This window comes from Pleurodeles waltl, chromosome 6 (genome assembly GCF_031143425.1).
Source record: "Pleurodeles waltl isolate 20211129_DDA chromosome 6, aPleWal1.hap1.20221129, whole genome shotgun sequence".
NCBI lineage: Eukaryota > Metazoa > Chordata > Amphibia > Caudata > Salamandridae > Pleurodeles > Pleurodeles waltl.
Window position 1 is genome coordinate 14,658,568 of NC_090445.1, and position 14,468 is coordinate 14,673,035.

The following is a 14,468-nucleotide window of genomic DNA, read 5'->3' on the forward strand; positions in this document are numbered from 1 at the left end:
CACAGCTCTGGACTTACACCCTCTGTACTCATCACAGCTCTGGACGTGCACCCTCTGTACTCATCACAGCTCTGGACGTGCACCCTCTGTACTCATCACAGCTCTGGACGTGCACCCTCTGTACTCATCACAGCTGGGACTTGCACCCCTGTACTCATCACAGCTCTGGACGTGCACCCTCTGTACTCATCACAGCTGGGACTTGCACCCCTGTACTCATCACAGCTCTGGACGTGCACCCTCTGTACTCATCACAGCTCTGGACTTGCACCCTCTGTACTCATCACAGCTCTGGACTTGCACCCTCTGTACTCATCACAGCTCTGGACTTGCACCCTCTGTACTCATCACAGCTCGGTGCCTGCACCCTCTGTACTCATCACAGCTCGGTGCCTGCACCCTCTGTACTCATCACAGCTCTGGACTTGCACCCTCTGTACTCATCACAGCTCTGGACGTGCACCCTCTGTACTCATCACAGCTCTGGACGTGCACCCTCTGTACTCATCACACCTCTGGACTTGCACCCTCTGTACTCATCACAGCTCTGGACTTACACCCTCTGTACTCATCACAGCTCTGGACGTGCACCCTCTGTACTCATCACAGCTCTGGACGTGCACCCTCTGTACTCATCACAGCTCTGGACGTGCACCCTCTGTACTCATCACAGCTCTGGACGTGCACCCTCTGTACTCATCACAGCTGGGACTTGCACCCCTGTACTCATCACAGCTCTGGACGTGCACCCTCTCTACTCATCACAGCTGGGACTTGCACCCTCTGTACTCATCACAGCTCTGGACGTGCACCCTCTGTACTCATCACAGCTCGGGACTTACACCCTCTGTACTCATCACAGCTCTGGACGTGCACCCTCTGTACTCATCACAGCTCGGGACGTGCACCCTCTGTACTCATCACAGCTCGGTGCCTGCACCCTCTGTACTCATCACAGCTCGGTGCCTGCACCCTCTGTACTCATCACAGCTCTGGACTTGCACCCTCTGTACTCATCACAGCTCTGGACGTGCACCCTCTGTACTCATCACAGCTCTGGACGTGCACCCTCTGTACTCATCACAGCTCTGGACTTGCACCCTCTGTACTCATCACAGCTCTGGACTTGCACCCTCTGTACTCATCACAGTTCTGGACTTGCACCCTCTGTACTCATCACAGCTCTGGACTTGCACCCTCTGTACTCATCACAGCTCTGGACTTGCACCCTCTGTACTCATCACAGCTCTGGACTTGCACCCTCTGTACTCATCACAGCTCTGGACGTGCACCCTCTGTACTCATCACAGCTCTGGACGTGCACCCTCTGTACTCATCACAGCTCTGGACGTGCACCCTCTGTACTCATCACAGCTCTGGACGTGCACCCTCTGTACTCATCACAGCTCGGGACGTGCACCCTCTGTACTCATCACAGCTCGGGACGTGCACCCTCTGTACTCATCACAGCTCGGTGCCTGCACCCTCTGTACTCATCACAGCTCTGGACTTGCACTCTCTGTACTCATCACAGCTGGGTCCTGCACCCTCTGTACTCATCACAGCTCTGGACTTGCACCCTCTGTACTCATCACAGCTCTGGACGTGCACCCTCTGTACTCATCACAGCTGGGACTTGCACCCTCTGTACTCATCCCAGCTGGGTCCTGCACCCTCTGTACTCATCCCAGCTCTGGACTTGCACCCTCTGTACTCATCACAGCTCTGGACGTGCACCCTCTGTACTCATCACAGCTCTGGACGTGCACCCTCTGTACTCATCACAGCTGGGACTTGCACCCTCTGTACTCATCACAGCTCTGGACTTGCACCCTCTGTACTCATCACAGCTCTGGACTTGCACCCTCTGTACTCATCACAGCTCTGGACTTGCACCCTCTGTACTCATCACAGCTCTGGACGTGCACCCTCTGTACTCATCACAGCTGGGACTTGCACCCTCTGTACTCATCACAGCTCTGGACTTGCACCCTCTGTACTCATCACAGCTGTGGACTTGCACCGTCTGTACTCATCACAGCTCGGTACCTGCACCCTCTATACTCATCACAGCTCTGGACCTGCACCCTCTATACTCATCACAGCTCTGGACCTGCACCCTCTGTACTCATCACAGCTCTGGACGTGCACCCTCTGTACTCATCACAGCTCTGGACGTGCACCCTCTGTACTCATCACAGCTCTGGACTTGCACCCTCTGTACTCATCACAGCTGGGACTTGCACCCTCTGTACTCATCACAGCTGGGTCCTGCACCCTCTGTACTCATCACAGCTCTGGACGTGCGCCCTCTGTACTTATCACAGCTCTGGACTTGCACCCTCTGTACTCATCACAGCTGGGACTTGCACCCTCTGTACTCATCACAGCTCGGTGCCTGCACCCTCTGTACTCATCACAGCTGGGACTTGCACCCTCTGTACTCATCACAGCTCGGTGCCTGCACCCTCTGTACTCATCACAGCTCGGTGCCTGCACCCTCTGTACTCATCACAGCTCTGGACGTGCACCCTCTGTACTCATCACAGCTCTGGACGTGCACCCTCTGGACTCATCACAGCTCGGTGCCTGCACCCTCTGTACTCATCACAGCTCTGGACGTGCACCCTCTGTACTCATCACAGCTCTGGACTTACACCCTCTGTACTCATCACAGCTCTGGACTTGCACCCTCTGTACTCATCACAGCTCTGGACGTGCACCCTCTGTACTCATCACAGCTCTGGACTTGCACCCTCTGTACTCATCACAGCTCTGGACTTGCACCCTCTGTACTCATCACAGCTCTGGACTTGCACCCTCTGTACTCATCACAGCTCTGGACTTGCACCCTCTGTACTCATCACAGCTCTGGACTTGCACCCTCTGTACTCATCACAGCTCTGGACTTGCACCCTCTGTACTCATCACAGCTCTGGAGTTGCACCCTCTGTACTCATCACAGCTCTGGAGTTACACCCTCTGTACTCATCACAGCTCTGGACGTGCACCCTCTGTACTCATCACAGCTCTGGACGTGCACCCTCTGTACTCATCACAGCTCTGGACGTGCACCCTCTGTACTCATCACAGCTGGGACTTGCACCCCTGTACTCATCACAGCTCTGGACGTGCACCCTCTGTACTCATCACAGCTGGGACTTGCACCCTCTGTACTCATCACAGCTCTGGACGTGCACCCTCTGTACTCATCACAGCTCTGGACTTGCACCCTCTGTACTCATCACAGCTCTGGACTTGCACCCTCTGTACTCATCACAGCTCTGGACGTGCACCCTCTGTACTCATCACAGCTCTGGACGTGCACCCTCTGTACTCATCACAGCTCTGGACGTGCACCCTCTGTACTCATCACAGCTCTGGACGTGCACCCTCTGTACTCATCACAGCTGGGACTTGCACCCCTGTACTCATCACAGCTGGGACTTGCACCCTCTGTACTCATCACAGCTCTGGACGTGCACCCTCTGTACTCATCACAGCTCTGGACGTGCACCCTCTGTACTCATCACAGCTCTGGACTTGCACCCTCTGTACTCATCACAGCTCGGTGCCTGCACCCTCTGTACTCATCACAGCTCTGGACTTGCACCCTCTGTACTCATCACAGCTCTGGACTTGCACCCTCTGTACTCATCACAGCTCTGGACTTGCACCCTCTGTACTCATCACACCTCTGGACTTGCACCCTCTGTACTCATCACAGCTCTGGACTTACACCCTCTGTACTCATCACAGCTCTGGACGTGCACCCTCTGTACTCATCACAGCTCTGGACGTGCACCCTCTGTACTCATCACAGCTCTGGACGTGCACCCTCTGTACTCATCACAGCTCTGGACGTGCACCCTCTGTACTCATCACAGCTGGGACTTGCACCCTCTGTACTCATCACAGCTCTGGACGTGCACCCTCTGTACTCATCACAGCTGGGACTTACACCCTCTGTACTCATCACAGCTCGGGACTTGCACCCTCTGTACTCATCACAGCTCGGGACCTGCACCCTCTGGACTCATCACAGCTCTGGACCTGCACCCTCTGTACTCATCACAGCTCTGGACTTGCACCCTCTGTACTCATCACAGCTCTGGACTTGCACCCTCTGTACTCATCACAGCTCTGGACTTGCACCCTCTGTACTCATCACAGCTCGGGACGTGCACCCTCTGTACTCATCACAGCTCTGGACTTGCACCCTCTGTACTCATCACAGCTCTGGACCTGCACCCTCTGTACTCATCACAGCTCTGGACCTGCACCCTCTGTACTCATCACAGCTCTGGACCTGCACCCTCTGTACTCATCACAGCTCTGGACCTGCACCCTCTGTACTCATCACAGCTCTGGACCTGCACCCTCTGTACTCATCACAGCTCGGGACGTGCACCCTCTGTACTCATCACAGCTCGGGACGTGCACCCTCTGTACTCATCACAGCTGGGTCCTGCACCCTCTGTACTCATCACAGCTGGGTCCTGCACCCTCTGTACTCATCACAGCTCTGGACCTGCACCCTCTGTACTCATCACAGCTGGGTCCTGCACCCTCTGTACTCATCACAGCTCTGGACTTGCACCCTCTGTACTCATCACAGCTCGGGACGTGCACCCTCTGTACTCATCACAGCTCTGGACGTGCACCCTCTGTACTCATCACAGCTCTGGACGTGCACCCTCTGTACTCATCACAGCTCTGGACTTGCACCCTCTGTACTCATCACAGCTCTGGACTTGCACCCTCTGTACTCATCACAGCTCTGGACCTGCACCCTCTGTACTCATCACAGCTCTGGACTTGCACCCTCTGTACTCATCACAGCTCGGGACTTGCACCCTCTGTACTCATCACAGCTCTGGACATGCACCCTCTGTACTCATCACAGCTCGGGACGTGCACCCTCTGTACTCATCACAGCTCGGTGCCTGCACCCTCTGTACTCATCACAGCTCTGGACTTGCACCCTCTGTACTCATCACAGCTCTGGACTTGCACCCTCTGTACTCATCACAGCTCTGGACTTGCACCCTCTGTACTCATCACAGCTCTGGACTTGCACCCTCTGTACTCATCACAGCTCTGGACTTGCACCCTCTGTACTCATCACAGCTCTGGACGTGCACCCTCTGTACTCATCACAGCTCGGGACGTGCGCCCTCTGGACTCATCACAGCTGGGACTTGCACCCTCTGTACTCATCACAGCTCTGGACTTGCACCCTCTGGACTCATAACAGCTGGGACTTGCACCCTCTGTACTCATCACAGCTCTGGACTTGCACCCTCTGTACTCATCACAGCTCTGGACGTGCACCCTCTGTACTCATCACAGCTCTGGACGTGCACCCTCTGTACTCATCACAGCTCGGGACGTGCACCCTCTGTACTCATCACAGCTCTGGACTTGCACCCTCTGTACTCATCACAGCTCTGGACTTGCACCCTCTGTACTCATCACAGCTCTGGACTTGCACCCTCTGTACTCATCACAGCTCTGGACTTGCACCCTCTGTACTCATCACAGCTCGGGACGTGCACCCTCTGTACTCATCACAGCTCGGGACGTGCACCCTCTGTACTCATCACAGCTCGGGACGTGCACCCTCTGTACTCATCACAGCTCGGTGCCTGCACCCTCTGTACTCATCACAGCTCTGGACTTGCACCCTCTGTACTCATCACAGCTCTGGACTTGCACCCTCTGTACTCATCACAGCTCTGGACTTGCACCCTCTGTACTCATCACAGCTCTGGACTTGCACCCTTTGTACTCATCACAGCTCTGGACTTGCACCCTCTGTACTCATCAAAGCTCTGGACTTGCACCCTCAGTACTCATCACAGCTCTGGACTTGCACCCTCTGTACTCATCACAGCTCGGGACGTGCACCCTCTGTACTCATCACAGCTCGGTGCCTGCACCCTCTGTACTCATCACAGCTCTGGACTTGCACCCTCTGTACTCATCACAGCTCTGGACTTGCACCCTCTGTACTCATCACAGCTCGGTGCCTGCACCCTCTGTACTCATCACAGCTCTGGACTTGCACCCTCTGTACTCATCACAGCTGGGGACGTGCACCCTCTGTACTCATCACAGCTCTGGACGTGCACCCTCTGTACTCATCACAGCTCTGGACGTGCACCCTCTGTACTCATCACAGCTCTGGACTTGCACCCTCAGTACTCATCAGAGCTGGGACTTGCACCCTCTGTACTCATCACAGCTCTGGACTTACACCCTCTGTACTCATCACAGCTCTGGACGTGCACCCTCTGTACTCATCACAGCTCTGGACTTGCACCCTCTGTACTCATCACAGCTCTGGACTTGCACCCTCTGTACTCATCACAGCTCTGGACTTGCACCCTCTGTACTCATCACAGCTCTGGACTTGCACCCTCTGTACTCATCACAGCTCTGGACTTGCACCCTCTGTACTCATCACAGCTCTGGACTTGCACCCTCTGTACTCATCACAGCTCTGGACTTGCACCCTCTGTACTCATCACAGCTCTGGACGTGCACCCTCTGTACTCATCACAGCTCTGGACTTGCACCCTCTGTACTCATCACAGCTCTGGACGTGCACCCTCTGTACTCATCACAGCTCTGGACGTGCACCCTCTGTACTCATCACAGCTGGGACTTGCACCCTCTGTACTCATCACAGCTCTGGACGTGCACCCTCTGTACTCATCACAGCTCTGGACTTGCACCCTCTGTACTCATCACAGCTCTGGACGTGCACCCTCTGGACTCATCACAGCTGGGACTTGCACCCTCTGTACTCATCACAGCTCTGGACTTGCGCCCTCTGTACTCATCACAGCTCTGGACGTGCGCCCTCTGGACTCATCACAGCTGGGACTTGCACCCTCTGTACTCATCACAGCTCTGGACGTGCACCCTCTGTACTCATCACAGCTGGGTCCTGCGCCCTCTGTACTCATCACAGCTCTGGACGTGCACCCTCTGTACTCATCACAGCTCTGGACGTGCACCCTCTGTACTCATCACAGCTCTGGACGTGCACCCTCTGTACTCATCACAGCTCTGGACGTGCACCCTCTGTACTCATCACAGCTCTGGACGTGCACCCTCTGTACTCATCACAGCTCTGGACTTGCACCCTCTGTACTCATCACAGCTCTGGACTTGCACCCTCTGTACTCATCACAGCTCTGGACTTGCACCCTCTGGACTCATCACAGCTCTGGACGTGCACCCTCTGGACTCATCACAGTTGGGACTTGCACCCTCTGTACTCATCACAGCTCTGGACTTGCACCCTCTGTACTCATCACAGCTCTGGACTTGCACCCTCTGTACTCATCACAGCTCTGGACTTGCACCCTCTGTACTCATCACAGCTCTGGACTTGCGCCCTCTGTACTCATCACAGCTCTGGACGTGCGCCCTCTGGACTCATCACAGCTGGGACTTGCACCCTCTGTACTCATCACAGCTCTGGACTTGCACCCTCTGTACTCATCACAGCTGGGTCCTGCACCCTCTGTACTCATCACAGCTCTGGACGTGCACCCTCTGTACTCATCACAGCTCTGGACGTGCACCCTCTGGACTCATCACAGCTCTGGACTTGCACCCTCTGTACTCATCACAGCTCTGGACGTGCACCCTCTGTACTCATCACAGCTCTGGACTTGCACCCTCTGTACTCATCACAGCTCTGGACTTGCACCCTCTGTACTCATCACAGCTCGGGACGTGCACCCTCTGGACTCATCACAGCTCTGGACTTGCACCCTCTGGACTCATCACAGCTCTGGACCTGCACCCTCTGTACTCATCACAGCTCTGGACTTGCACCCTCTGTACTCATCACAGCTCTGGACTTGCACCCTCTGTACTCATCACAGCTCTGGACTTGCACCCTCTGTACTCATCACAGCTCTGGACGTGCACCCTCTGGACTCATCACAGCTCTGGACTTGCACCCTCTGTACTCATCACAGCTGGGACTTGCACCCTCTGTACTCATCACAGCTGGGACTTGCACCCTCTGTACTCATCACAGCTCTGGACGTGCACCCTCTGTACTCATCACAGCTGGGACTTGCACCCTCTGTACTCATCACAGCTGGGACTTACACCCTCTGTACTCATCACAGCTGGGACTTGCACCCTCTGGACTCATCACAGCTCTGGACTTGCACCCTCTGTACTCTTCACAGCTCTGGACTTGCACCCTCTGTACTCCTCACAGCTCTGGACTTGCACCCTCTGTACTCATCACAGCTCTGGACGTGCACCCTCTGGACTCATCACAGCTGGGACTTGCACCCTCTGTACTCATCACAGCTCTGGACTTGCGCCCTCTGTACTCATCACAGCTCTGGACGTGCGCCCTCTGGACTCATCACAGCTGGGACTTGCACCCTCTGTACTCATCACAGCTCTGGACGTGCACCCTCTGTACTCATCACAGCTGGGTCCTGCGCCCTCTGTACTCATCACAGCTCTGGACGTGCACCCTCTGTACTCATCACAGCTCTGGACGTGCACCCTCTGTACTCATCACAGCTCTGGACGTGCACCCTCTGTACTCATCACAGCTCTGGACGTGCACCCTCTGTACTCATCACAGCTCTGGACGTGCACCCTCTGTACTCATCACAGCTCTGGACTTGCACCCTCTGTACTCATCACAGCTCTGGACTTGCACCCTCTGTACTCATCACAGCTCTGGACTTGCACCCTCTGTACTCATCACAGCTCTGGACGTGCACCCTCTGGACTCATCACAGTTGGGACTTGCACCCTCTGTACTCATCACAGCTCTGGACTTGCACCCTCTGTACTCATCACAGCTCTGGACTTGCACCCTCTGTACTCATCACAGCTCTGGACTTGCGCCCTCTGTACTCATCACAGCTCTGGACGTGCGCCCTCTGGACTCATCACAGCTGGGACTTGCACCCTCTGTACTCATCACAGCTCTGGACTTGCACCCTCTGTACTCATCACAGCTGGGTCCTGCACCCTCTGTACTCATCACAGCTCTGGACGTGCACCCTCTGTACTCATCACAGCTCTGGACGTGCACCCTCTGGACTCATCACAGCTCTGGACTTGCACCCTCTGTACTCATCACAGCTCTGGACGTGCACCCTCTGTACTCATCACAGCTCTGGACCTGCACCCTCTGGACTCATCACAGCTCTGGACTTGCACCCTCTGTACTCATCACAGCTCTGGACTTGCACCCTCTGTACTCATCACAGCTCTGGACCTGCACCCTCTGTACTCATCACAGCTCTGGACTTGCACCCTCTGTACTCATCACAGCTCTGGACTTGCACCCTCTGTACTCATCACAGCTCTGGACTTGCACCCTCTGTACTCATCACAGCTCTGGACGTGCACCCTCTGGACTCATCACAGCTCTGGACTTGCACCCTCTGTACTCATCACAGCTGGGACTTGCACCCTCTGTACTCATCACAGCTGGGACTTGCACCCTCTGTACTCATCACAGCTCTGGACGTGCACCCTCTGTACTCATCACAGCTGGGACTTGCACCCTCTGTACTCATCACAGCTCTGGACTTGCACCCTCTGTACTCATCACAGCTCGGGACGTGCACCCTCTGTACTCATCACAGCTCGGGACGTGCACCCTCTGGACTCATCACAGCTCTGGACTTGCACCCTCTGGACTCATCACAGCTCTGGACTTGCACCCTCTGTACTCATCACAGCTCTGGACCTGCACCCTCTGGACTCATCACAGCTCTGGACCTGCACCCTCTGTACTCATCACAGCTCTGGACCTGCACCCTCTGTACTCATCACACCTCTGGACTTGCACCCTCTGGACTCATCACAGCTCTGGACTTGCACCCTCTGTACTCATCACAGCTCTGGACTTGCACCCTCTGTACTCATCACAGCTCTGGACCTGCACACTCTGTACTCATCACAGCTCTGGACTTGCACCCTCTGTACTCATCACAGCTCTGGACTTGCACCCTCTGTACTCATCACAGCTCTGGACTTGCACCCTCTGTACTCATCACAGCTCTGGACGTGCACCCTCTGTACTCATCACAGCTCTGGACTTGCACCCTCTGTACTCATCACAGCTGGGACCTGCACCCTCTGTACTCATCACACCTCTGGACTTGCACCCTCTGGACTCATCACAGCTCTGGACCTGCACCCTCTGTACTCATCACAGCTCTGGACCTGCACCCTCTGTACTCATCACACCTCTGGACTTGCACCCTCTGGACTCATCACAGCTCTGGACTTGCACCCTCTGTACTCATCACAGCTCTGGACTTGCACCCTCTGTACTCATCACAGCTCTGGACCTGCACACTCTGTACTCATCACAGCTCTGGACTTGCACCCTCTGTACTCATCACAGCTCTGGACGTGCACCCTCTGTACTCATCACAGCTGGGTCCAGCACCCTCTGTACTCATCACAGCTCTGGACTTGCACCCTCTGTACTCATCACAGCTCTGGACTTGCACCCTCTGTACTCATCACAGCTGGGTCCTGCACCCTCTGTACAGCTCTGGACAGTTGGGGGTCTGCACCCCTGTACTCATCACAGCTGGGGGTCTGCACCCCTGTACTCATCACAGCTGGGTCCTGCACCCCTGTACTCATCACAGCTGGGGTCTGCACCCCTGTACTCAGGCCAGGCCCCCACTCTGCCCCCAGCCCTCGGTACTCACCGGAGCCCGGACTCGCCCCCTCCGTACTCACCATGGTTCTGGCCACGAATGACCACATCTCTCCGGCTGGCTGGGCTCCTGGGAGGAGCAAGGTCCCGCCGCGGTGTAGTGGGGGGGGAGTGTCCGGGAGCGGAGCGCCGCGGGGAGGTCACTGTGCCACGGGAGGAACAGGGTGAGGGGGGCGGAGCCAGAGAGCAGCTGAGTGGGGTAAGGGTCAGGGACTGGGGCAAGAGTCCCCCGGGAGGCGGGCTCAGCAGGGGAGGGGCCACGAGGCATAAACTTCAGAGGCGTCAGCCAATCGGCTGGCAGGGCGCGGTCAGGCGCCCTGTCTGTGCGTGGCACAGGAGCCAATCAGTGCAGATGGGGCAGAAGCACGCCTGACAAAGATAAAAGCAACCAATCAGCATAGAGAGACAGCTGACTGTCACAACACAGTCTGTCAAAGATGTGACAGACCAATGAATAAAGAGGGCGCCATGTGTGTGCGGAGACACGCACGAAGTTTTTGCTTGCCACAGGAACCAATCACTTCGGAAGGGGCAGAAACATGCTTCTCAAAGATAGAAGGACCAATCAGCATGGCGAGACAGGCTGCCTGTCAAAAACAAGAATGACCAATGAATAAAGAGGGCGGGTTCAGCATCCATGTCCGTCAAGCGAGATCCACGATCCAGAAGCGAGAGGCGGGTCGCGGTGACATGGAAATGAGCGGGAGGGGCGGAGCAACACCTGTCAAAGCCCCAATCTGTGGAAGAGAGGCGGTGGATAGAAGATGGAGAGTTAAAGTTCTTGTTCGTTTGGAAGTGTCCGGTAGCGGACACCGTCTCCCTCGGGTGCCTTCCTCCCACCTCCTTTGACGCCCCTTCACAAGCCCACCCGCGCTCCTCCTCCTATCAGCCCCCAGTTCTGTCCCCGCGAACCCAGACCCACAGGGAGACACTACACTCACTTCCGGGAGCGCCCGTGGCCTGAGCATTTATCTAGCATGATGTCGAAGTCCTTCATTTTTACCTAACGGTAACCGTTGGCAGCGTCGCGCGCCCCTCATAAACATGGCAACCTCAGTGGTAGCGGCCGCATTACCCTTACAAAGATGGCGGCAGAAAAGTCAGGCGTCTCACACAAAGATGGCCGCCACGCCCCTCACAACGATGGACGCCAAAGTACTCGCACCTCAGCCACAATAGTGGCGTAAATCGTCTGCGGCAATATAACGCTCCTTTCACAAACATGGCTGCCAAGGTACAAGGGGGCCCACGTGACAAAAGCCTACGAACGCGTATGTCTCACAAAGTGGCGTCGGTAGGGATTGAAGGTCCCAAAGCTCAACTCTTTAGCTATCAGGTGCACGTGGCCCAAACCAAGATGGCCGCCCACACCCTGACGCAGTAAGATGGAGGCTGTGCGGCCGTCAGACGCACCTGAGCAAGATGGCGGCGCGCGCGGAAGGCGAGGAGTGACGTCAGTAACCGGCGGGGCGGCGAGCTCCAGTGTATCCGGACGCGCCGGGGCGGCGCGGGGAGGGCCGAGGATGGCGGGAAGCGAGGCGCAGGCAGGTGTGAGCCGGAGGGGCGGGGAGGTTCCGCCAGGGTGCGGTGCCGGGGGTTAACTTCAGCCGGGTCCACCCCGAGCGCTCGTGTGTAGCGCCTCGACACCCGGTAGCGGGCAGTCCTCGCAGCCCCTTCCCTGGGCCGCCCACCGCCGTCCTGCGGAATGTAGAGCGCCTCTGGGGGGCCTTTCACTGACTTCATTGTGCTAGTGCTGTGGGTCACGGCCTCCGCCCCGGCCCCCCTGTCTGTCCTGAAACTGTGGCCGTGGCTGGTCCGGGACCCCCCCCCCCCCCCCCCCCCCCGGGGCTCACATGGGTCTCCATCCGAAAGGAAGTGAACGAGAGGGTGCACCCCATCTTTCACTTCTCTAAATACTCGCAGGCGCTACTATTCCCAGATGTTGCAAGTGGTGCCCTTTCACGCTTGCACCAGACCCTCTCTTGTGATACTTGCACCAGACCATCTCTTGTGATAATACTCACACACTACTATTCCCAGATGTTGCCATCTGTGCCCTCTCACGCGCTTGCACCAGACCCTCTCTTGTGATAATACCTGCAGACACTACTATTCCCAGATGTTGCCATGTGCGCCCTCTCATGCTTGCACCAGACCCTCTCTTGTGATAATACTCACACACTACTATTCCCAGATGTTGCCATGTGTGCCCTTTCACGCTTGCACCAGACCCTCTCTTGTGATAATACCTGCAGACACTACTATTCCCAGATGTTGCCATCTGTGCCCTTTCACGCTTGCACCAGACCCTCTCTTGTGATAACACTCACACACTACTATTCCCAGATGTTGCCATGTGTGCCCTTTCACACGCTTGCACCAGACCCTCTCTTGTGATAATACTCACACACTACTATTCCCAGATGTTGCCATGTGTGCCCTTTCACGCTTGCACCAGACCCTCTCTTGTGATAATACTCACACACTACTATTCCCAGATGTTGCCATCTGTGCCCTCTCACGCGCTTGCACCAGACCCTCTCTTGTGATAATACTCAGACACTGCTATTCCCAGATGTTGCCATCTGTGCCCTCTCATGCTTGCACCAGACCCTCTCTTGTGATAATACTCAGACACTGCTATTCCCAGATGTTGCCATGTGTGCCCTCTCATGCTTGCACCAGACCCTCTCTTGTGATAATACCTGCAGACACTACTATTCCCAGATGTTGCCATCTGTGCCCTTTCATGCTTGCACCAGACCTTCTCTTGTGATACTCGCAGGCGCTACTATTCCCAGATGTTGCCATGTGTGCCCTTTCTCGCACTTACACCAGACCTTCTCTTGTGATACTCGCAGGCACTACTATTCCCAGATGTTGCAAGTGGTGGCCTTTCTCACGCTTGCACCAAACCCTCTCTTGTGATACTTGCACCAGACCATCTCTTGTGATAATACTTGCAGACATCACTGTTCCCAGATATTGCCATGTGTGCCCTTTCTCATGCTTGCACCAGACCCTCTCTTGTGATAATACTCAGACACTACTATTCCCAGATGTTGCCATCTGTGCCCTCTCATGCTTGCACCAGACCTTCTCTTGTGATAATACTCACACACTACTATTCCCAGATGTTGCCATCTGTGCCCTCTCATGCTTGCACCAGACCTTCTCTTGTGATAATACTCACACACTACTATTCCCAGATGTTGCCATGTGTGCCCTCTCATGCTTGCTCCAGACCCTCTCTTGTGATAATACCTGCAGACACTACTATTCCCAGATGTTGCCATCTGTGCCCTCTCATGCTTGCACCAGACCTTCTCTTGTGATAATACTCACACACTACTATTCCCAGATGTTGCCATGTGTGCCCTCTCCTGCTTGCACCAGACCCTCTCTTGTGATAATACCTGCAGACACTACTATTCCCAGATGTTGCCATCTGTGCCCTTTCACGCTTGCACCAGACCCTCTCTTGTGATACTTGCACCAGACCATCTCTTGTGATAATACTTGCAGACATCACTGTTCCCAGATATTGCCATGTGTGCCCTTTCACGCACTTGCACCAGACCTTCTCTTGTGATACTCGCAGGCGCTACTATTCCCAGATGTTGCCATGTGTGCCCTTTCACGCACTTGCACCAGACCTTCTCTTGTGATACTCGCAGGCGCTACTATTCCCAGATGTTGCCATGTGTGCCCTTTCTCGCACTTACAC

At 55.6% G+C, this 14,468-nt stretch overlaps 2 protein-coding genes across 4 annotated transcripts in view; one reads left to right on the forward strand and one right to left on the reverse strand.

Annotated features, from left to right (window-relative positions):
- The window catches only part of CRAT (carnitine O-acetyltransferase), a 466,622-nt gene extending 455,373 nt beyond the window's left edge, over nt 1-11,249 (reverse strand). The window contains exon 1 of the mRNA XM_069237047.1: nt 10,765-11,249. Within this exon, the coding sequence (XP_069093148.1) occupies nt 10,765-10,791 (27 nt within the window). The 5' untranslated portion in view covers nt 10,792-11,249. The remainder of the gene's footprint in view (nt 1-10,764) is intronic.
- A 764-nt stretch (nt 11,250-12,013) lies between these two features.
- Nucleotides 12,014-14,468, forward strand: part of PTPA (protein phosphatase 2 phosphatase activator) — a 267,104-nt gene continuing 264,649 nt past the window's right edge. The window contains exon 1 of one of the 3 annotated variants that reach the window (XM_069237049.1): nt 12,014-12,289. In XM_069237049.1, coding sequence (XP_069093150.1) covers nt 12,127-12,289 — 163 coding nt within the window. In that variant the 5' untranslated portion in view covers nt 12,014-12,126. The remainder of the gene's footprint in view (nt 12,290-14,468) is intronic. The other 2 variants (XM_069237050.1, XM_069237048.1) reach the window with 2 other exon arrangements.